This window comes from Trematomus bernacchii, unplaced genomic scaffold (assembly GCF_902827165.1).
Source record: "Trematomus bernacchii unplaced genomic scaffold, fTreBer1.1, whole genome shotgun sequence".
NCBI lineage: Eukaryota > Metazoa > Chordata > Actinopteri > Perciformes > Nototheniidae > Trematomus > Trematomus bernacchii.
The window spans coordinates 5,262,212-5,285,292 of NW_022987840.1; the positions used below are offsets into that span (position 1 = coordinate 5,262,212).

Consider the following 23,081-nt stretch of genomic DNA (forward strand, 5'->3'; position numbering starts at 1 on the left):
ACACAGACACACACACACACACACGCTTGGGGATTGGGGTTTTCTCACTTCCAGTATGTAAATGTACGACCTAGAACTCTTATCAGCCTGGAAATAAGTGATAAACATAAAGTTTGAGTGTGGAAATCACAACAAAAGTGCAATACATAAAACTTCTAAGAGATGAACTACTACTACAGAACAACATTTGATGCAGTGATTGTTTAGGGAAACCATCTGAAAAGTGGTCATAAATGTGTTTTTCAGAACTATTTTATTACAGAATATTTGCTATTGCCAATCTCATCCCACACACGAGAACACCGAGAAACAAAACTCAGACCAGATTCTTTTTTTAATGCTCGAATAGAACAAAACAAATTAAATTAAAACAAAATGAAAAATAAACAAGAGAAATCCAGAGCAGCACATCATACCTGCTGCTCTTCCTTTCTTTCTTTTTCTTCCATGAGACTAGAAAAAAATACACTTACAATTTGAAGCAGCAACAAAATGTGCATTTACCTGATTATACAATGGAACATTATCTTATTATTATAACATGAACGTTTTATCATCACATTATAAACTCTTCATATTTTTTTTTACCAAAAAAAACCTTTTGTAGGTAATGCAAAATATACACCTTATGTTCACTTGGAACAAAACAGAGAACAAATCAGGAAAGTATTTTTACTTTACGTTTGATTTTATTATGTTTTTTTAATTGTTCAAGCCAATAAAATCTTTTGTAATTAGGGATTCAAATAATATCCCAAATGTTTTGATGTTTTCCACTTTAACTGTACATACACTTCATCTGTTATTCAATGAACAAACTGAATACCTGAATGGCAAAAGAAAGACTGCTGCTTTGATGTTTCAGAACAAACAAAGGAAATCTGCTGTTTACAGTGAATGTGATATTTTACAGCGGCCTGACGCTTTATTGATTATCCTAAACACAGGCCGTATTTTCATCAGCACAATTCGAGGTGTCTTTACTTTACTAACCCACGAGGTTTTTCAGCCGTTGAGAGATGCTCCAGGGGTTTATATCATCACAGCAAAAACACCTACATGATGAGATCTACAGTCTGATTGGATGAGTGGCAGAGATCATTGACAGACAAGAGGTGTTGTGATCAAACTGGCAGTGAGGCCGCTCTCACTGTGTGTAGCTAAATGTCTCTTTTATTATCACATTACTTTTTCAAGTCTATAATCATGTCACTTCACCATAAGAGCATCGTTACAATACGTTGCCAGTTTTCACTTTAAATGAGCGTGAAAGTACAGGATGGCTGATCGAGGCAAAACAAGACGAACAGAAGTGATCATCCTTCCCTTTGCTGCGAGTCTGTTTCTTTAGCAGGAAGTCTAAGATTCAGTCCTTGGGAGACCATGAGTTTGCCGTTGAGTCCTGTCTCTTTAGGGCGCCACATGCTCAAAATCATAAGAATAAAAAAACAGATGACTCCCACATTAATGTACAAACATAAACAACGGTAAAGAGCCAACCACATAGCTAGCCTCTGGCAGGTTAACACCGAGCTTCCTGTCCATAAAGTGCAGACTCCATCCTGCTGTACGGCTTGAACGTCAGAAAAAAAAGAGGATGTGTGTGTGTTTATGTGAGAGAGGAGGGGAAGCTCCGCTGCATGTGTGTGTTCAGTCTTATTCCCCGGAGCGACTGTGAATTAGAGGACAGTCTCAGGTGTATGGACGGAGGAGGCGGGGGAGGGTAGAGCGGAGGTGTGTGTTTCACGGTGGGCTGACGTTAATAAACGTATCCCTCGCTGTAGGGGTGCGGCGGGCAGTACGGCCCCTCCTGTACGTAGGCCATGTTTTCGTCAAAGTGCGACAGCGGCACCGTGTCCTCCTCGTTGATCTGCCGCTCCATGTCCGTCTTCAGCACCGGCCGCTGGTTGTCGGGAAACGCCATGGAGAACAAGGCCTCGGGGTCGCACACAAACTTGTAGACGTATCTCTCGCCGGCCACCTGGAGGGAGACGCACGGAACGAGAGAGGCTTTTTAAAATTGAGCCAGATTGTCAATACAAGAGCGCAGAGTCTCTATTTTCAACTGAAATATTGAAAATGTATAGTCAAATCCGATTATTCACTAAACATTTTTGGATACCCCTGACAAAAGTTAAACTTTACATGAACGTCTTAGAGACAGACAAAATCTCAGTGGGCAGATTTGTTGTTTTTGGGGGGGGGGGTTCTTCTTGATTGCTGAATGTAACTCTTTATCTCCGCACACTGAGGTTTAACTCCATCGGTGAGATCATTTGTGTCCCAACCGCACGTGAAATATTGGCTTTTAACACGTTTTGAGTCGTGAAAACACTACTAAATCAGGATTTAAAGGGTGTTGCTGCACTCTTGTCCAGGCTGGAAAAAGATCAGGACTAATTGTGGATGGCAAAATGTTGGAAATCATTTTTGTCATCTCTTTCTTATATTTATCTGGCAGTGACATTTTGAAGTTGCAATTTGATGGAAGTCAGTCAAAACGTTTTGAGTCATTTAATGTGAGTATAAAACATTACATTTCTTCATTTTATTGAAGGAAATGCACAAATAGTACTCAACCAAGGACCAAGTAATTCCATAATTGATAGTTTCTCAAGAATAAAGTGTACAAGAAGAGGTTTCTCTGCCTTGTCTTCATGAGGCTCATTGTTGAGATGCTCCACCTCATTATATAAATTACCTAGCACATGCTCCTCGAATCAATCAGGCTTAATCAGGTTTATAAGCTCCAAACTTTTCATATTTAAAACCGCAATTTTTCTTTTATGTTGTTGTAGTTCACTTGTAATTGTTGTTATATATTCTCTTATATGATTTGATTTACCTTTTGCATGATTCCCTTCTCGTAGTAGTAGCGCAACGACCGACTGAGCTTGTCGTAATTCATCGCCGGTCGATTCTTCTGTATCCCCCACCGACGTGCCACCTTTGTACCACACAGATAAACAACACAAAGGCAGTCAGCAAAAAATAAACAGAGAGCAGGATGCCAAAACACAAACAGACGCGGTCGACCTGATTTCCTTGCGGCAGCTGAAATGTTGAACAAACTTATTAATCCATATTTCCCTAATAACAGTAATTAGAGTGCGTCCAGCCTGAGCAGACCTGACCAGGGATGTGTTCATTAGGAGCTGTCACACACCCAGCGGAGGAGGCAGCAGATGTTACAGCACCTGTCTACCAGACCACCCACCACCCGGCCTCGCAGTCCAACCCACAGCCCCTCATTGCTCTCTTCTGCATTGCCTACACCCTTCACCGTCTTCTTTTGTTCAATTATATCAGGTTTTCTAGGAGCCTTTTACAAGAAAAATCCCATTGCTGTGTCTTTCCTCACTGACATGCTACAAAGGGCAGAAGCCGCTAGCTAACGTTTGTCTGCAGCGTCCCAAAGGGAGTACGTTTGGTCACCTGGTTGCATGAATGGGGCCCCCTGTTAGCTGCAGCTGGCCCGTGCCGCTAGACACTGTCGGGCTGCGTGGAGCGCTGCCAGGTACCCCTCTATCCCCCCCCTCCCCATCCCCCGCCTGCAACCTGCATCCTCCTCCACCCTCCAACAGTGGGCAACAGGGACTGAGCCCCACTGTGTGTGATGTGGGCACACACAGACGCAGCCTCTGTCTCCATTTAAAAAGGCCCAACCGTCAACATGGGTTATATCTTTAGGAGTACGTCCTGTGAAATATTTAGCAGGCGCTGGCTAAGGGGTCATTTGGATGAATGTGGTTGAGGACAAGATAAATAAAAAAGCCCTAAATCCAAGCCTGACTTGACCACTTAAGCACAGAGAACATTATTCATTCCACTTCAATTCACCTTTGACTTTGATTTGATTTTGCTTGGATGTGACACGCAACCGGTTTCTTTCATTTTGCTCACATGAAGCTGTGACATGCTGAAAATCCACATTTGCAACAGGCACAGATATACAGTACATGTAACACATTGTACTATAACTACTACTGACAATTATTTTCATGACAACTGATGAGCGGTTATTATTTTACATTTATAACAATAATATTTGAGTCTATAAAAGGTCAGAAAATTGTGAAAGACTTAAAATGACTGTTGTTCTACGTTCTATTGCTTATCTTTATCACACCACCATGTAAAAAAGAAAAAAGCATTTATTGATGTAGATTTTTTACTTGTATGTCAAGGGTCCTTGGTTTTAAATAAAAGTTTTTTAAATGAAATCTTTTATTCATAATGTAAAACTGAAACACAAAAAACATTTAAATATTAGTAATAGTGTTTCTCTGAGCCTCTCACCTCTTCTGGCTCGATGAGTTTGAACTCCATGCCGCGTCCGGTCCAGGCGATGTAGTGTGAGTTTGACGGGTCGTCCAGCAGAGCCACCAGGAACTGCCAGAGCTGCAGCGAGCCTCTGCGCTGGTACGACGGGCCCTCGCGGTACAGCCCGGACTCCTGCTTAATGTCACCTAAAGGACATGAAACACATCCTTAGCTTATGGTGTTCTAGCAATTATGGAGTAGTTTTAACGTAGAATTCAAAAGTTCTTGAGGCAGGACTCACCTTCAACCTTTTCAGGCACCACACAGGTATCATCGTAGAAATGCCTTGCCACTTTGTCAAACATACAACCTGAAAAACAAAGGAGTGTTATATAATATTCAGCAAGAATCCAAACTGAAAATTCACCATATTTACTCGTATCATCACTGGTACCTTCAGTCCTGTTAGCGTGAGCCAGATAGCCGTCTTGCCGTAAGTAGACAGAATGGCAGCTAGGCACTTCTGCTGAAAGGCAGTAAGAATGGGAGAGTGGGTGTTAAAGGGCCCGAAGGCAGTATTAAGAACACTATCTCAGTTATCTGAGAGCAGTCAAAGCTTGTTCACTCAATGCACCACTGGCTCTGATTAAAGAATATGCCCCCCAGCAACGGCCCCCAGCCACAAGCGAGCTCACTATATCACCCTGCTAATACTCGCTCGCAGCTTCGTCTCCACTCAGAGCAAGATGTACTACCCAGTGAGAACATGGTGCTCTAACACAACAAAAGCTGATATGGTGTAAGTTTTTTCATAATGTGTGGCATCAACATAAAACCTTTACACTATTTTTCTGACCTGAGGGTTGTCTTTTTTCCCTGAATGTTGTGTCACTGCAGCACGTTAGCTTGCGTTTTGATTTAAAAGCCCAGAATGTTCCCAATCAGGTTATACTATGAGAGTTTGGCATGAAATTAACAGATTAAAGGCTATGTTCTGCTTCAATTAAAACTAAGATTTCAAATGTGTCATATTTGAATGTTAAAATCCCAATAAATACTAAACAAAGATGTTTTATGTTAACATTGATTTTCTCTTATCTATTTCTAATTTTTAATTGTAAAAGAGAAATCTGAGATAATACAATTTAAGCCGCATTTTCAGGGTCTTTAAAATAATATGTGCAAAATATTGGAGGTGCTTTTCGATGATAGTTGTCAATTTAGTCACAACGCTTTGACACCTTCTTTAACATTATTATTTCTCTCTTCCATCGACATCATGGACTTTCACATGTATGCCTTGATTTTATGCAAAAATAATGAAACTGTAATGACACAAAAAAAGTGTTCTATCTTTTAAAAACCAAAAACCTCATCTTATTTGAAAGATCTTGCACCGTACATCCTTCAACTCCTTATCTTTCATCACGTCCTTCTCATAAACACCAGCCTGCATTTACCAGTTGCTTCACCACATTGTCCAAATTGACCATTTACTGTAAATGTCCGACCCTCCCACAACACAGACGTGGCTAGTGATCAGAAAACGGACAAACAGGTTACAAAGTGAATGTTCAATAAACAGACTGAGGCCCTTCATCTAGGCCCATAAACATTTCTCTGAACTTCATCAAAGTAATGGGCTTGTAGAGGAAATTGCTGCTAATGAAATTACCAGCTCCCCTCCCATCCTCTCCAACAGGCCTGCTCCAGTCAACATGCTCCACTGTGACGGCTGATAAATTCACTCTGATGCTCCGTCCTGGATATACATGATAGTGGACAAAACACTTGGCTACTACAAATCAAAATATACCTTCTCGTTCTCTACTTATGGTCTTTATAATAAGTTAAGAACATTATGTTACTGCTGCACTTATTGTCAGTCGGTAAATTGTATATCTAACATCCTGATTAGTGCTTGAATAAATAACTAAGTGAGGTATCGATAACCATTTTGATCAATGATTAATGTTAAAGCCAAATATCAAGTAAAATTGTCTTTTAAAATGTGCTCGATCAAGCTTCCTAAATGTGAGCATTTATTGTTTAACATTATTATGAATAAAATACATTTTTGTCTGAAATTGGATTATGGGAATTGTTGACCCTTTAGGACAATATAATTGATAAATCAATAAAAGAGATAAATTAATGTAATTCTAAATAATTGCTAGCTGCAGTCCTAGTCTTGAGACAAACCCTTGCTAATGGGCTACCACCTGATAGCTAGAGAGTGAGACACACAGTCATGAAACTCAAAAAAATACATCTAAATCAAAAGTACTTTGCACTAAAAAGTGGCAAAAACAAATGGTCTCCTTGACAAAAACTGCAAAACTGTTGTTCAGAAAGCAAAGGTCTGAGGTAACAGAGACCTGAGAGAAGCCCACAGTGTTTTTCTAGAAGTGATGATCCTGGGAAGAGGCTGCTTTTCTCCCTGACTGGTCCCCCTCTCTCTCCTCCAGCCTCTCCTGGGTCTTCTCTGTCCGCCTTGTGAATGAACCCAGCCGTCCGGCGTATGTTCATTCATGTCCTGATGTAGCCTCAGGCCTTTACTCTCAAACTAAAAGGGAGCGGACAAGCGTGGGAGGACGGATTTTGGATTGTGACCAGACACAGTCACCACCCCCCCCACCCCACCCCTTCCTCTTTTCTATTAGAGCACCACAGGAAATGGCGACCGGCACAGACACCCGGCCCAACCAGATCCCCTGCCCTAATAATGGGCAAACTCAATAAACGTCACCCCCTCCTCCCATGTCTTCTCCCATTCCTGAAATGATTACGCTCCGGCAGAAAGAAAAAAAAGGATGCTATCTCTTTATGACTGTTTCACAGAGTAGCTCAAGAATAACAGCACTTAAACAAAAATAATGTCTCACCTGAGTCGTAGGTGAAGTCCCGGGGCTCCTGTTTGATCATCATGGTGGCGGGGTAAGCGTGGGGGAGCGGGGCCCCCATCATGGCCGGATGTTCGAACAGTGGGTCGGGGTACTCCTGCTTGAAGCCTTGAGGAGGGAAGGGGATGTTGGGCTCTGACATCTGCCGGTGGTAGATGGGCCGGCTGTCTCGAGCCATCGTCGGCGGGGAGGGGAACGAGTGGCACGGCTCGGAGAGCTGACGTCGAAATCTGAGGAGGAACACAGAGTCATTATCAGATACATGTTCAATCATATATAAACAGCCATGAACTTAATTGTATTTACTTCTAGTCTGTGTACAGAGAAGAGTGATGAGAAAAAAGGGCAAGTAATAAGAATATGATATTACATGACACTAATTTAAGTTATCTGACTTATAAGACATAATATGTTACAAAATAATGTCAAAGGCAAACTTACTAGAATTCACTAAAATATGAAGACTATGAGAGATAAAGCAGGGCTGCAACCCATTTCCTGGATTTATTAATCGTTTGCTCAATAAAATAAGAGAACGTGGTCCTAAAAGGCTTTCAAGTTTTGTTTTAAAATCTAAAATGTTAAGCCAAGAATATCCACTATTGAAACACTTTTTGCTTATAAAAACACATAATTGATAAGAAAGGCTTGGATCATTTTTATTGAATACAAAATGTCAAGAATGAACTTCCATGCTCAAATAGGATTAGAGATGTAACAATTTGAGAAAAGTAATCAGGAACAGCACGGCAGAGAACATAACAACTACAGAACATTTTGAATACTGTACCAACTCATTGCCGTTTTTTCCCCAGACTATTGAGGTACATATCTGTCATTCAGATTTAGCCATTAGATAACATTTGTAGCAGTTGGTTGGCTCCTCCCATTGAACATTAACTCGACCAATGAGTTTTTGCTGTGACTAAAACTTGGATCTTGTGATTATCCCATATGAGCTGATAGCGTATGATGTAAATGTGATGTAAATGTGAAAGGCTGGGGGGTGCAGTACCTGTGGTCCATAGAGTAGGCGTTGTCTGGGAGCGGCTGTGAGGCGGGGATGTGGGCGTAGGTCCTGTCTGGTTTGGGTGTTGGAGCCGCAGTGGGTGAGGCATGATGGAGGGGGGACACAGGGGTGCTACAGGGGGGCGTCACGGGGCTGGAGGGCTTCATTCCTGCAGGCTGCTTCTGCTCATAGGCACTGTGGAAACCAGAGGAGAGAGAAGAGTCAAATATGGTCGTAGCACTGAGAGTGTCTTATTGGTTTGCTTTCTTGTCGAAGATGTCCGTACTGAATATGAGAGAGTAGGTTTCAATATTAAGGAACATCACAGCACCCTTTGGCATAAGCTGTGGAGATTGTGATGTAAAACAAGCCCTGCCAACAGTTGGACTTTGCATTTCCGTCAGCATGGAAGCAAATGAATCACACGTATGATTCACCACTTATGGAATAGTACCTCTTTGCATAAAAAGGTCATTATACGAAGATGCAAGCAGAATAAATGTCATGTATAACAAATCAAAATCAGTTCATTTGAATTAAAAAACATGAATATAATTGGCATAGAGTAATTTGAAAAAACAGATGCCAGCACATTTTGGTACATCTTATGGTCAACAGACATGACTGGTGAACTTATCCCACATGTATTTAGTTTTTGCACGTATTTATACTCTTTTACAATAAAGTTGTTATTGCTGTTTAAGGAAGTGGAACCAAATAACAGAAAGTGTCTGTATTGCCAAATTTAAATTGCCGAGGACTCATTAGTAAGTTTATTTCAGTGTCGTGCGGGGCCCACCTGACGTTGTACGGGCACTTCTCTCCATACTGGAGTTTGAAGGGCCGTTCCTGACTACAGTTGACGCTCAGCTCAGAACACGGGCTGTGCAGCTCCCTCTTGATCTTCAGCTGCAGTCCGTGGAAAGCCACTACACACCCAGAGAGAGAGAGGGAGGAAGATGGAGAAAAACTAATTTAGATACTGAATGTCAATGAGCCACCTCCCTACCAAAGAGTAACTTGTTAGGAATCAGAGAATGTGGTTTTGAAGCAAAGTGCAAATCATTTTTTTTAATGAAGGTGCATTCTTCTTTGTGTTGTTGTTAGTGCTCAGTATTTATTCATAGGTTTATAGCGTTTATTTCTTTAGGCAGAATCTATATGCCCCTAAAGTAGCTTTCATACGATCACTGGACTGAATTGAAATACATCTATTTAATTGTTTTTATCTGCTTTTTATGTCAGGTTGAGCCACCACCTCTATCCCTATTTACGTCACATCCTTAAAATCATTCACAAAAACAATCAACTTAATACATTAGACAGAAATTGCTGGGTAAAGTCACAGCCTTAATGTACATATAATGGTTCATGTGACTGTAACGCTTCCTCTGTGTACTACAGCAACTTTCACCATATTGGATAACAGCCATGATGTGTCCTATGTGTACTTGTATTGTCAGGCCATCAGCGATTAGTTGATATAAATAAGCAATAAGTTCAAATAAATACTTTTTTTAAGCATCCGTCCAACTACAGATCTGAAACAACTCACTTCAAATCTCATTTGTTGGGCCTTTTCCTGACAGGGAGTGAAATATGACAATCATAAATCTGTGTGGCGTGCTCCTATAAATGCTTTATCTGCTTTCAGCTGCCTGTCAATACGTTCCAGACGACAACAGTGCTCATTGATCTGATGGGGGGAGAGGGGGGGTGGGTGGTTGCGCTCTCTACCTATGGCCCCACTGTGAGCCTGCCTGGTGCATCTGAGAGGCTGTTAAGTGCCTGATCAGTCCTGATTAACATGCCATCATCTCAAGTCATGATCAACGCTAATCCAATTGGCTGCGCTTCTTAAGAAAGACCCAGTCAGTCAGAATGAAGTCAGGCTCAGGTTGCCGTCTCACCGCGACTGCACAGAGCCGCGGTGAGGCCGTCCCACAGCATCTCCCCGCTGAAGGGAATGATTTTTGACTGGCATTTCAGGCTGAGAGACAGCCTTTTTCCTGAGTTAAAAAACAAAAGGAACTGAAATTATGAATGAAGAAAGGATGTCCATCAACTCCTGGTTCAACTCAAGTAGAAACATTTAGACATACGATGACTAAAATACTCATATCTGTGGTTTGGGGATATTTTTGTTTTAAATACTCTCACAGTCCGGACGGTCTCTCAGGCTACAAGGAGCTGAGAGAGGAGGATGTTTTGGGGGCTGACTGACAGCTGCCGTACGAGCAGGGGTCGATCTGCCAACACCCCATCTGACGCACAGCGGAGCCCCTGGGGGGGGGGACGGGCCACACGGGCCCGGCAGGACAAAGCTCAGGGGTTGTTCGCAGCCCTCGCTGGGGGCCTGACCTTTCCGGGTCATCGATCGGAGGTCAAAGAGACACTTCCTGAGGGGAGACCTTTGACGACACTGGCATGGTGGAGCCTCGTTAAGTCTTACGGAGTCAAAACAATACCTGGGTTTTGAATGTGGAGATCACAATGTGTCACATTCATTACCTACTACAATAAACTTAGATTTATTTCTTCTTCAGAACAGAATAACTCCCCTCACTCCCGGTTTCAACTCACCTCATGCTAGATTTCATTTAGTTTCTCCATTTAACAGTAAATCAACACAATTTTTTTCAATATACATAGGTCTATAGAAATGGTTTGTTTAGTTATATGCGTCACATCACCTTTTAACAATAGCTTCACGTGTGCTGCAGTGCAGGGCCTTAAATTAGAAATGGAAATGTCACAATAGATTTCTTCAGCGGGGTGCCAAGGTACACAAATCAATAGTGAGGGTATTGCCTCGGACTAAAACAGAGACTTCCTTTTTAGTCCAGAATGTCATGCCCATCACCGGTTGATTGCTCTCATTATCTACATATTGATTAACTAAGATGGTAGGGTGTTTAAAAGAAGAAGCAGTTAGAACAATTACTGGGTCTATTTTAAATGCAAATGTTTTTTTCAATTTTTTTGTCACTGCTATTAACTCAATATTCTGCTACTGTTTTGTTTTTTGTTCTACATATGCAATAAAATATATTTTTTAAATGAAATAAACAATGTGTTCACCTTTTAAAAACCCATTTCTTTGTCATCCATGTTAGGACAATTAAGGGTCGTGTTTCTTATTATTTAATTTTCTGGCAATCCTTTCCGTGCATCATGAGAGAACTCTTGGCCTCAAACGTTGTGTCTTCTCAGGTAAAAATTGAGTGTTTTGGCAGAACCAGAGCCTACGTTTGGCAGATATTTCTCCCGTCCATTCATAAAAAAATACAGGTCTTTTGGCAACAGCGAAAAACCTTCCATTCCATTTTCACCTACTGTAGGTGCTCGCCGATGCTGTTAAATGATGGAGGCTCAGATCTGCCGGTAACGTGTGGCCTCATTTTACACCTCCACTGCTCCTTCATTCCCTGCTAAGTTATGCTAATGGTAAGCATCTGTGTTGGAGTTTGAGACAAAGAAAATTCTCCTTCAGCCTGAGGACACTTTTGCTTCCAGGCCGCTCACATGCTGCTTCTGTGCTGCATGGATGGAGAGTGCGAAGTCGACATTGAGAGAAACTGCCATAGCTTCTGCAGAGGTGATAAATCTGAGGCCAAGAAAACATAGAACAACGCAGCTAAGGAAAAGTAAAACCTGCCTTTCTGATACAATCTTTAAAACTACAATACTCAACGCTTTCTCCATAACCTTTGATTCACATTCTAGCTTTCAGCAAAAAAATAAAAATATTGTTGCTTTACTTTTGCTGTCAATTAAGACAAACAACTACAAATGTACAAATGTATTTAGGTATAAATACATTTTAAAATGCAGTAGCAAATAGATAGAAAAGAAGAGGTTATCTTTAGGACTATTCCAATACATATAAAAAACATTTCGTTAACTCCGGTAAGAATATTTTACTTGAATAAAAATCTATTTTTGCTACAGCAGTTTATTTAGCCAATTAAGTAAATTAGCAAACTAGCTAGCAGCCGATTAGGCTAATAACACGACAAAACAATTGTAATCATTTTAAAGGATAAGACTGATATTATAAAGAATTGCCAAATATTTAAAAGTTGTCCTGAAAATCCTTTTAAAATAATCAATAGAACACTATGGCACAGAGGAATAACATTTGCCAGTCTTCTGATACACAGTACTTGCTAGAATAATCCATGTATTCTTAGTTCTGGTCTTTTCCTGTCTTTTCCCAGCTTTGTCACAGTAATGAGATTGACTACATCTACTCCCCTACTCGCTGTCCTTCTCGCCTAACTCCAACAACTTCCAGCGATATCTCTTTGAATCTCCATCTCTGTTCTCCACCTCACCGTACGCCCCTCCATCTCTCAGCTCGGTGAAACCCATATGGGAGAGCTGCCGGCTGGGATGCCAGCGCCCAACCACGGTGCCCTCACCCTCCCGCCATCTGTCAGTGCCTCTCCAGTCTGCTGCAGGTTTGCCAACAGGACAATTCAGATGGTCAGCAGTCTCCTGCCACCGTGGCCACCCACCCTGGCTACCTCTGAAGGACAACAGGACAGTCTCTGTGACCTCTGCTTCTCTACTGTACACCGCACTGTCCTCCCCCCTGGATTTTAGGATAAGCTCATCCACACCAAAGAGTCAGGTTTTTAGCTTACTATTGAGGTATGTTCTGGCTTGAACAATACAAAAGCAAGCCAGATGAATGGAAAGGATTTGAGAGGGTAAAATATTTGATGGACCTCACTCTTCTAATTATGATTTACTTAAAGCTACGATTGTCAAAATTGAGGTAAGACATTGAAAGGCACGCAAAAAGTTAGTAACATAAAAAGCACGAGTTTTCATAAGAAAGAGAAAACATTTAATCTAACGTAGTTAACTAACAGGAATCTGCTTGAGGATCTCAGGCTGCGATCTGGCTAACAAGGGGTTAAAAGGTCTGAGCTCGGTCTGATGTTAGAGTCATTTCAGCTTAATATTATCCCAAATGTATTATTAATTTCAATACAATTTACTGTAAAAGTGCTATGCTATATCGTCTGCATTTTGTCAAACTTTGTTTCCAGGTTAAAGGGCGTTCATGACATAGGGAAGACTTGTTTTGTGTCTTTTCTCAGTTTCATGGGCTGTTTGGCTCATCTGAAAGACATGTGCTCGCTCGGGGTCCCACTGAGCTCCTCTCACTCCATTTCTGTCCCCACCTTGGCACTACTTCCTCCAGAAGTGGAGCGTGCCAAATCACCAGTCACCGTGTGCAACCACCGTGCAAAAACCAGGTGAAGTACGACTAAATACCTCATCCTTATTACTGAGAGTGTAAAACAAGCTCAGGCCATAGATTTGTATTTCTCTTGCAGGAGAAAATATTGAGGAATGAGGGAAAAAAAGTATATTTGCTTTCATTCTGTAAACCAGGAGGAGAACAAGCCATTCTGCTGAAAGGGGTACATTTAGCTATTATTAAACTGCTGGATTTAGAAATTCTAACCACACTGGATGGTTTGAACAAAAATGTAATTCTAGAAAAGGTCAGGGAGGAGAAATATTTTATTCTAAAAAAATTCAGAACAGTCATCTTGATAGCTATTTGTCCTACCTGAAGTTAAAAATATCACTTCAACCCCCGGTAAAATCTGCAACAATATTCTGATGTTTATGCAAATAAATCACAGTGCAATAATATCTCAGTGGTGGCGAGAGGTACGAGGGCAGCAGAGGGAAGGGAGAGACAAATATAGACAGATAGAGAAAGAGAAAAAGAGAGAGACCCCCCCCCCACATCCAACCCCTCACCCGTGCACCTGTTTGAAGACCCACAAGACTGCTGCAGCTCCCCAGAGAGCTCTAGATTGAGCAACGGTGAGGGTACCGAGACACGGGAAAACACATAAGCACTCTCCCCAAGTACCAACACACCAGTCCAGACAAGACAAAAAAACACCACAGATGTTCACACAGATAAACAAAAGCATGCACACAAACACAGAAAAGCAAAGTGGTCTCTTACTCACAGTTTTCAGTCTGGAAGTCTGGAACGAACTGCTCGTCATTGTCGGGAACTTGAGCTAAAGACAGAAGCAGAGAAGAAGAAGAAAGGGAATGATTGTTTCTGATGTTGATGGACAACGCAGCATTGATCACAGTTCCCTACAGCCCAATACCCTCCTCTGGCAAACAGCCTCCTGGGATATTAGGTTGGCTTATCCCAGCATTGTTCAACTCTGCTGTCGGGTAAAAACACAGCCGCGAAAAAATATGTTTTACAGCAAATCAGGGCAAGGAGCACTTTGTTTTCCTGGCTGCCCATGTATTGTAAAAGAAATATATATATATATATATATACTATAAGGTTTTAACAGCATTTGGTTACGGACCAAAAGATCTTCATCTTATCATGGGATTCTTTGTATTTTATTAGATCCTAGAAGTGTGTTTTTTAATAGAAAAATTACAATTCTGTATATTTGGCTTTTTAAAAAACTCATAATTTTAAATTAGATTTTCCCCGACAAATTGAAGAAAACTGAAAATTGGCCAATTGTTCGAATTACCATTTTTCTAATATCTTTTTCTAACCTCTCGCCAATGCTGGCTTCAATATTTTATAAATCAAATATTGTCAGCATTACCGGGAAATGCACCATAATTACAGTTATGTCAATATCAATGTACAAAATGACCTTGAAATGTGATGAAAAATATGATTTACAATGAACCATGTTTCTAACCAAGCCCAAGCCTGCTAGGGATTTAATATTTAGTTACCCATCTACTTCCTAATTCCACTTCCTGAGGTCGCCTTGTCCATTGACTGCTCCGCGGCCTCGGCTCTCGCTGCTTGCCAGCAGCCAAACACCCATTGTTAACTGTATCTAATTGGCTTCTTCCCTACTGCTGAATCCACCTGTACCTACCGAGTCAGGTCTGTTCCAAACCCTCCTGCTTCCCCTTCGCTTCAGACGCCCCTGCACTCAGGCTAATGCTAAAATAATGAAGCCTGCTCCACTACGGCTCCAATTAAACATGTACATATTTATATCACACATATTTGCACTCGCTGACAGTTCTCCGTGTCCCTCAAGTTCGTCTCTCTGGCAAAAGTAGATTTAAATGTGTCATTAGCACGTCTATTTATACGCACAAATAGATGGATCCTCATTATCACAGGACCAGTAACATGTCTCGACATGTCTAGAGATGATAAAAAAATAATCACTGATTTTCCAATTTTGTCACTTTTGATATGATCAGGGATTTTTTTGCTTGTTAGGTGTGAATTAAAAGGAGTAAACATCAAGAGAAGAAATTACTTCACATTTTTAAACAATGTAAAGCAGCGAGCTAAGACTTATTATTATAATTTGTCTCCAAATGTTGCTCTATTGAAAGCAACACTCGACAGTCTATTGTGTTTTTTCTTTTACATACACTTTACATTTGAACCCGGTTGATTTCCTATTGAGCTGGAAAACAACTTTGCTGTATTAGTCTATGCCGATGCTTTGTTAAAAGGGCCATGACATAAAAAATATGTAATAGAATAATAACCAAAAACAGATTAGATCTTAAATCATACTAACACCTTCTTAAAGCCTCAACACTTTGACTCTTATCATATGTTCTCCCTCTTTTTGCTTCAAACCACAATAACCAAACAGGCCAAAACCAACACAAGTTTGAAACATATGGTGGAGCTCAGCTCTCGGCTTGTCACTACAACACAAACAAATAGCAGAAACTTTACCAAACCTAACTTGGAAAAGGACAAAGAGAAGAGGGATGAGAAAAGAAGAAAAAAGAGAAGGCAGCAGTCGGTTTGTGTCCAAAAAGGAAGTACAGGATGGATGAGTCACCAGGCTCAGTCTGTGAATGAGCCAGCTGATTTCTGCAAAAAAACTCCTGGGGAGAACGGCAGAGCTGGAAATCTGCCGCCATTCACAAAACCAAAAAAACTGAAAAACTGAGGGAGGAGGACAGAAGGTAAAAAAGGAGTACGGATAAAAAGGGAGAAGTTGTAAACATGGTGCCTGAGCAAGAGAAACTATCTGAGGCGTTTCGTAAACCCTGAGACAGCTCAATGTGGGAGGCTGAGTTTTAAACAATTCTAACAATTGCCGTGATTTTAAAGAATGCTGTTAGCACCAGGGAAATCATTGCATAAACAAAATATACAATGTTCAGAAATCTCTAAAGGATGAGAGCTTTTTTCCTAGCAATAAAAGGTACTTAAAGTAGTCTTAAAAAAGCCTGGGTGGAGGTGCAGGGCAGAAGTGGTTTGTGGGGGTCAAGCAGACGCCTGTTAGCTGACGAACATCCTCAACCTCTCGGTCTTTGAGTCGGAAATTCAGTCTGTCTCATAATTCCTCCTCTTATTCCAATTACCTGAACTAATAAATCTTAGAAATTGGAAGGTATTCCTTTTCAACTTAATGGACAGGAAGTCATTTATTAAATCTACAATCTGGAAGCGTACATCATCACATTGATCCATGACAGGCAGAACTGTAATCTTTAACAGTAATACCTCTTATCAGCCGCCGCCGTCTCTTTCTCACTTTGGATACTGAAATATTAAAATCGTGTCTTATTCTTTTTCAACGCCCTGCGGTGTGCGAACGCCGCCTCATAATCTAACTGCTACTCAGATTGGGCTCAACTACTCTAATATCTGTTTCAAAGCATACTTTTCATTTTTTAAAAGCTGTGGGTTTCACTGCGAGCCTTTGTAAAGTGTTAAAGAATAGATGGAGCCTATACATGATTGAGAGTCTTATTCACCTGTGTGAAGCGTGCAAGCTAGAATTTCTCTTTTCCAGGGGATGTATTACAACTCAATTCTTATTTTATTTTTTTTAAGATTGAAATTGATTCAATTACACTGTGCACTTTAGAGTTCTACTTTACAGCTAGAGTTATGGCTTCACAACCAGAGCACTTACTGATGTGTTGAGATAGATACTGAGATTTTAGAGGTTGGAATTGTATTGGAACAATGCTATGAGGAAAAAATACAATTTCTAATTGACTAAATCTGCACAAATAAAATAGCATCATAAAAAAAGCGAGTATTTGTGCCTTTTTTCTTTTTACAGCAGATGTTGATTTGTTCTCATAATTTCTAATTATCCAAATTAAAATAAAGGACTTGAACTGAATCCAACATTAATTAAAAACATATATATGTTAAAAGCAGTGCATTTTTTTAAATGTAATACAAATATTAAAATAATGTAATAATTAGGTTTTTCTAATTCTAACTGTTTTATAAACCAGTATGGTTTGGTAAAAAGTAGATGCAGTCTATTGTTGGCTACAAAATATAATTTTTACATCAGGCTTGTTTTTAGACAAACAAAATCTGTTCATTTTCTTTACTTTTAATATTTATATACAAGACAAAACGACTTCATATCACGCTTTCCAATAAACTATGTTCTCACACTATACAACTTTAAACTGAGAATTTCAGTTTTTACTGCGACTTCTTCCAATAACTCTGAAAATGTTCTACTCTTCACTTTAAATCTCTGAGATATCCAACTGACACTTTACTGAGATACAAACTTTCATCTTACATGCAATAATAACAAGTGCATTGACTCTTGTTGAGAAAAATCTAAAGTCAGGCAAAGAAACCAAGTGTAACATGCACATGCACACAAAAAGACTTCAAAGTTAAAATAAGATGAACAATATTCACTACTAACCAAAACTTCGGTGCTGCAGACACGCTGGAAAGAGGACACTCGCACTTAAATCCTGAAGCATCACGTCTCAGTTAGACCACAATGAGCAAGTCTTGCCATTAGAGAAAAAATAAATAATAAAAAGCAAATAAACTGATAAATATATGTTTTTGAATTCAATCGTTGCTTTGAAAACTCATGTTTTTAAAGTCTGCGATTAAAAGAAAAATGATAGATCCAATCTTTCTTTTTTTTTTGCCGCCAAGATATAAAACTGAAGAAGACAAGGTGATGGTACAGCTGGAGAAGATAGAGAGGTGTGCTGAGTGGAAGCAGAGAGAGAGAGAGAGAAGGGGGAGAGAGAGCAGACAAGAGAGTGTGTGTAAGAGAGAGAGAGAGAGAGAGAGAGAGAGAGAGAGAGAGAGAGAGAGAGAGAGAGAGAGAGAGAGAGAGAGAGAGAGAGAGAGCTGGTAGGCTACAGCAGAGCTCTGGTGGAGGTGGTGGTGGCGGCTGGCGTGCAGCGCGTTAGCTCCTGCCAAAAGCAGAAGAGACAGTGAGCGTCGTAGAGCCTTCTCCTGGTAATTTGTGATGACACTCTCTGGGTAGAGCCTCCTCTGTCTCCCTCAAGACCCTCGCTCACAGTCTCTAATGTATGCATGACACACAAGGTGCCTCTTCCACACAGGCTTTTAATTGGACTGCGACGAAAGGCTTGTAACTCCAGGCAGCTTTTTCCCCCCTCACAACCTATCCATTTTTTTTCCCCCCATCTTTCCTCTTCTCTCTGCTCGAGATTTAAAAACACTCACCTTCTGCCAGCCAAGTCTCCTGCAGCTGACTGAGGTCCTGGAAGAGCTCTGGAGGCGGAACCAAAGCAGAGAACGAGACTTAAAGGATGTTATAAAAAAAATTAAAAAACACAATCAAAGCCCTGGAGGAGCATCAGAAACAACTGACTTCATTACAGCGGGCTGATAAGCCGTCGGAGCCAGTGGAGCTCAGTGGGCACGTGTGCGGCTAATAACAAGTCAATTTGTGTCTCTGACCACTGACAGTGGCTTGTGAGAATCATCACAGGCCGCTGTGTTGTAATTGAGATTCTGTAGTTAGCAGCGCAGGTGGCCACAAACCAATTGAATTTTGCTAAATGTTTAGGAGCCGTGAAATTAACTTCTCCCTCTGCCCTCTGCCTACCTTCAGTGTCCAGAGCCAGGTCCGTCTTAATGAATTTTCTCTTTCTGTCATTTGCTGGCCTCTCGCAGCTTGTTGTCTTTTCTTTCAGCTTCTGCAACAACAACAAAAAGAAGAGACACAAATCAATTTATTCTTTTCCTCATTGGAGCGTTGATTGTGTTGTTGGCTGCAGCAAATGTGCAAGTGAAATAGCCTCAATAATGCCTTACATTTCTGAAGACATGCAAAGGGACCTGAGCTTCATCCATCAGATATAACTAACCAGTTGTAACATGACATTCTGTGTTAAATAGTGGGCACCTTGTTTAGATGTTTAATATTTGATTATAAGATTAAACAAATAGTCACTTAAGGGAGAAATGGGTTTTAGCTGCAGCAGGAAGGAAGAAAGATTACATCAGAACAAAAAGGGAAGTATATGAAAGAAAACAGACAACAAACAAATATATTAAAGTTGATGTGAAAGATCTGCATCCATTATGTGTTGTTTTTTGGTCAACTAACTCACTTTGGAGTTACAGTAAGGCACTTGCTGGTCGCGGAATCTATCCATGTTGCACCGCTGTGGCTTTAATTGACGAGCGATCTGCAGTCCTCCAGTCTCCTGTCCGGTCACCCTTCAAAAAGCAACAAGGACAGAAAGCATAAAGTTATACACGGGTGGATTTTTCATTCATCAAGGCTTGGTTCTGTTCAGGAACCCTGTTGCTACTGTCTGAAGACGGAAATTACCGACAACACCTCCGGCGATGCTGTAAAGTTAAGTTGACAATCTGCAAATCTCGTGCGTAAACGAGGAGCGAACTGAACTGAAGGGCGCGCCAAAATGTTTTTGCCTGATTGAATAAACTTGTGAAGCAAAAGAAGTGACAAAAACCTAACATCCACTTACCCAGCAACCTCGCTTTCACCCGCTCGCTGAGTGCCACGGAGCGGCTGCAGGATCTCCACAGTGCCGGCTGCTGCCTGCGCTTCTCCCCGCTCACTGTGCTGCTTTCGAGCGGCTTGGCATCGCCTCCCGGGGCCTCCCATGGAAACAAGCCGCACTACGCTTCCTATTGGTTGCCAATGTCTTTCACTGGATCAGATTGCTGGCAGTCAATCACGCACGGCTGCAGGCGGTAAGCACGGGAGAAGTCAATGGTAGCATTATAGTACCAAGCGTTTTAAATTAAACAAAAAAGTAAGGTCTTTTTTAATATATTTTGAAAAGCAAGAAATGAGCACCAAACTTCAGCGTACTTGTTCATGCTTTTAAAGTTTCACTGCACCTGCCCAACCACTCCCCTCACACACACACAATCCTCACCGGGTCAAGTTTGTGTCCATGGTAACTGTGTTTTGAAGAGTCTCCAGAGGGACTTGCTTTAAGCCAGCTCTTCCCTCTCCTGTAAGGGATACTTTGTTCGGAGTGCCGAGGACCCGCAGAAAGCACTGACCTGGAAGGAAAGCTCAGGTCACCGGGCGAAACAGAGGACAGCTTAAACAAAAAAAACGGAGAAAAAACTGACACAAACACACATGGCCGATAGCAGTCTAACTTTAAAACTGGTTTAGTGGGGAACGTTGTAATCGTGTCTTTTTCCTGCAGCCTCCTGATTACCAATGGTGCAGTTATCAAACAGTGGGATGAGTTTTATTTATTTCCAAATAAAATGCTGATCACGAGGTAGAATTATCTCCCTGGCTTGAGTTCGAGTTTCACAATGAAACCAAAATCTAAACAAAACTATAAAATAATTCTGTCTGGCAAAGTGCTTAAAATTAAAAAGAACAGCAGATATGACAGTTGTGTTGATCACATTGTGATAATATGGCAGTTAAGGACTACTAAGTCATAATAGCATAAGCTAAGTCAGCTACAAGCTTGAAAGCAATTGTGTGTGTTCGAATGTGGCTCATTCACAATGTTACCTAAGTATTCATAATGCAGTATGGGCCATTTTGGAATAATGTGTATTACAGTAATGGTTTAAAATGATTGATTAATAAAATTAAAAAAGATAAAACAATGATGTTGTAAGTCATGTCTAGCTGTATCTGGATGCAATGGGCTAATGGAGGGAAGAGTTGGCACTATAAGCCTACATAACACTTCCGGAAGCTTGGACTGTTGTCATTGGTAAAACTGTGTTTCTACAGTACAACAATCAACAACGATTTCCTCTTCGTTGATACAGGACAGATCTAGGATAAATCCCAGAAAGGGAACTTTACCATTGCATTAAATCCTTGACTGAAAGACGGACATATCGGAAGTCAGCAGTGGTCACGCTGATGCCATCTTGGATCCACGCAGGGTTCCATTACAGTTGAAGTGGATGTGAAGTGAAGTACTGTGTCACTCCTGCTGAACTCCCCGAGGACGGAGAAACGCAGTTCAAGCGCAGGCGTCAACCCATCTGACACCGAGACACGCAGTAAACAAAGTGCCACCCCAGACCATGGGAAGGAAAGATTTTGTCCAGTTGTGAGGAAACGGCTACTTCAGTCTAATGAGGCCATACAGTGGGTGCCTGGAAGTCAAAACAAAAATTGACAATACTCTTTTGATATGAAATCTGTATCTTGGGGTTTGTTTTTTACTTATTTGTCCAGAATTGTTATCAACAAACAAACATATCATTTTCCAATCCAACTGACAATATTGGCACAGGTAATTTGTTTAAAGCAAAAGGTCGGCACTAGTCAACATTGCTAGCCATTTCTGCGTCCTAATTGATATAGCTATTTTTTCTGTGACTGTGTCTTGATTAACTCACAAGATAATGTAGCTGCAGCTAACAAATTAGCTCTTGTTAGCCACAGTTGAAAAGCGTGAAAATGTGTTGGCTAAAGTAGGGGGTCTAGCAAATGAATAGCTGGCCGTTTCTCAATCGCGAGGATATTGGCTTCCAAGCCAATATTTCAAGGATGCTACATCATCAAGTGGCGCAGCAGGACCGTTCCAATGTCCGGCATACTTGGAATTCCACCGAGGCCGCGTCCTTGGTTTGGGGGAAATTTCGAGGCTGCACATGGGTAGACTTTGCGTCCTTAAAATCCCCACAATGCTTTGCGCACGGACCAATTTCCCCAAATCTGTGGCGGAAAATGTAAGGCGGGGCCTCTCATATGACGCACACCTGCACACTTGTTAGCCTGTTCCACTCGTTGTTTTCCGAATGCCAGGAAGTATTCTTGCCTCGCTTCTGAAGCAAGTGACTCGGAAGACATGTGCTACCAAGCAAGCGTACTCGCGATTGAGAAACACCCGCTGTGTCTCCCTTTCTCTCCTTTGAATAATGCAGAATGAATGCAGCACTTAATGTGTGAGAGTCGCTGATAATTTAGCAGGTCTTGAAATAACATGCGCAAAAAGTAACACCTAATGGGAATTAGTGTTAACTTAAGGCCAACTAGCAAGCTTACCATACAATGTTGAACCCTATAACTCAACACCCTTCCTCAATTTTTACCCTTACCCGCCCATTAACCAGGGACCTTACACTGATGAGTCTGGGACCATCGTTTGATCCCCTGACCCCTAACTAACATAATTTAAAAATCTTGTTTAAGCTTATTTAACGTTGTTTCGTTTTTAGAATGTTATATATTTGACCTCTGGCCATGCATCACAAGCTCAGCCTAAGGATGCTGAACACCTCTGTTTTAACGGTAAAGTCCTTTAAAATTGTAATTATTGTTTGGAATTAACCTCACACAAGTTATTTATTGGAATACAAACATCACAGCACAATGAGTACTCTCAGATGTTAAGTGATGTAGGTGGAATTATGTGTTGAATCCCTAATGGTACACAACAAACTAGGCTTACAATATGTTAGCTTGGTGATACACAGCATACTGTAACAAAGTTAAAGAGAAATAAAGAAGAAAGTCAAGATTTATTTTTACTTGATGATTACTTGTATGATGCACAATAGCTGCAGTATCATTGTAGTTGTTCTTTTCGCACACAAGACGCAAGTGTAATTAAAATTCTGTTAGTCCATAACGTGTCAGGGGTCAAAGGTCAAAGAACACCAGAAC

General features: G+C 41.0%; 1 protein-coding gene across 4 annotated transcripts; it reads right to left on the reverse strand.

Annotated features, from left to right (window-relative positions):
• Positions 1-234: 234 nt before the first annotated feature.
• etv1 (ETS variant transcription factor 1) lies at positions 235-20,122 on the reverse strand. Of its 4 annotated transcripts, none has more exons than XM_034153366.1 (13): positions 19,942-20,122; positions 19,558-19,666; positions 19,050-19,140; positions 18,665-18,712; positions 14,181-14,234; positions 8,975-9,104; positions 8,182-8,370; positions 7,149-7,396; positions 4,718-4,786; positions 4,565-4,633; positions 4,300-4,469; positions 2,846-2,947; positions 235-1,981 (listed from the first exon to the last, which is right to left on the reverse strand). In XM_034153366.1, the coding sequence occupies exons 1-13, from the start codon at positions 20,079-20,081 to the stop codon at positions 1,760-1,762; spliced, it is 1,641 nt and encodes a 546-aa protein (XP_034009257.1). In that variant the 5' UTR covers positions 20,082-20,122; the 3' UTR covers positions 235-1,759. The 4 variants fall into 4 exon arrangements, with proteins under 4 accessions (XP_034009257.1, XP_034009256.1, XP_034009259.1 ...); XM_034153365.1 differs by having other exon boundaries at positions 4,718-4,789; positions 19,942-20,121; XM_034153368.1 differs by lacking the exons at positions 18,665-18,712; positions 19,050-19,140; positions 19,558-19,666; positions 19,942-20,122 and adding an exon at positions 17,877-18,151.
• Positions 20,123-23,081: the final 2,959 nt, after the last annotated feature.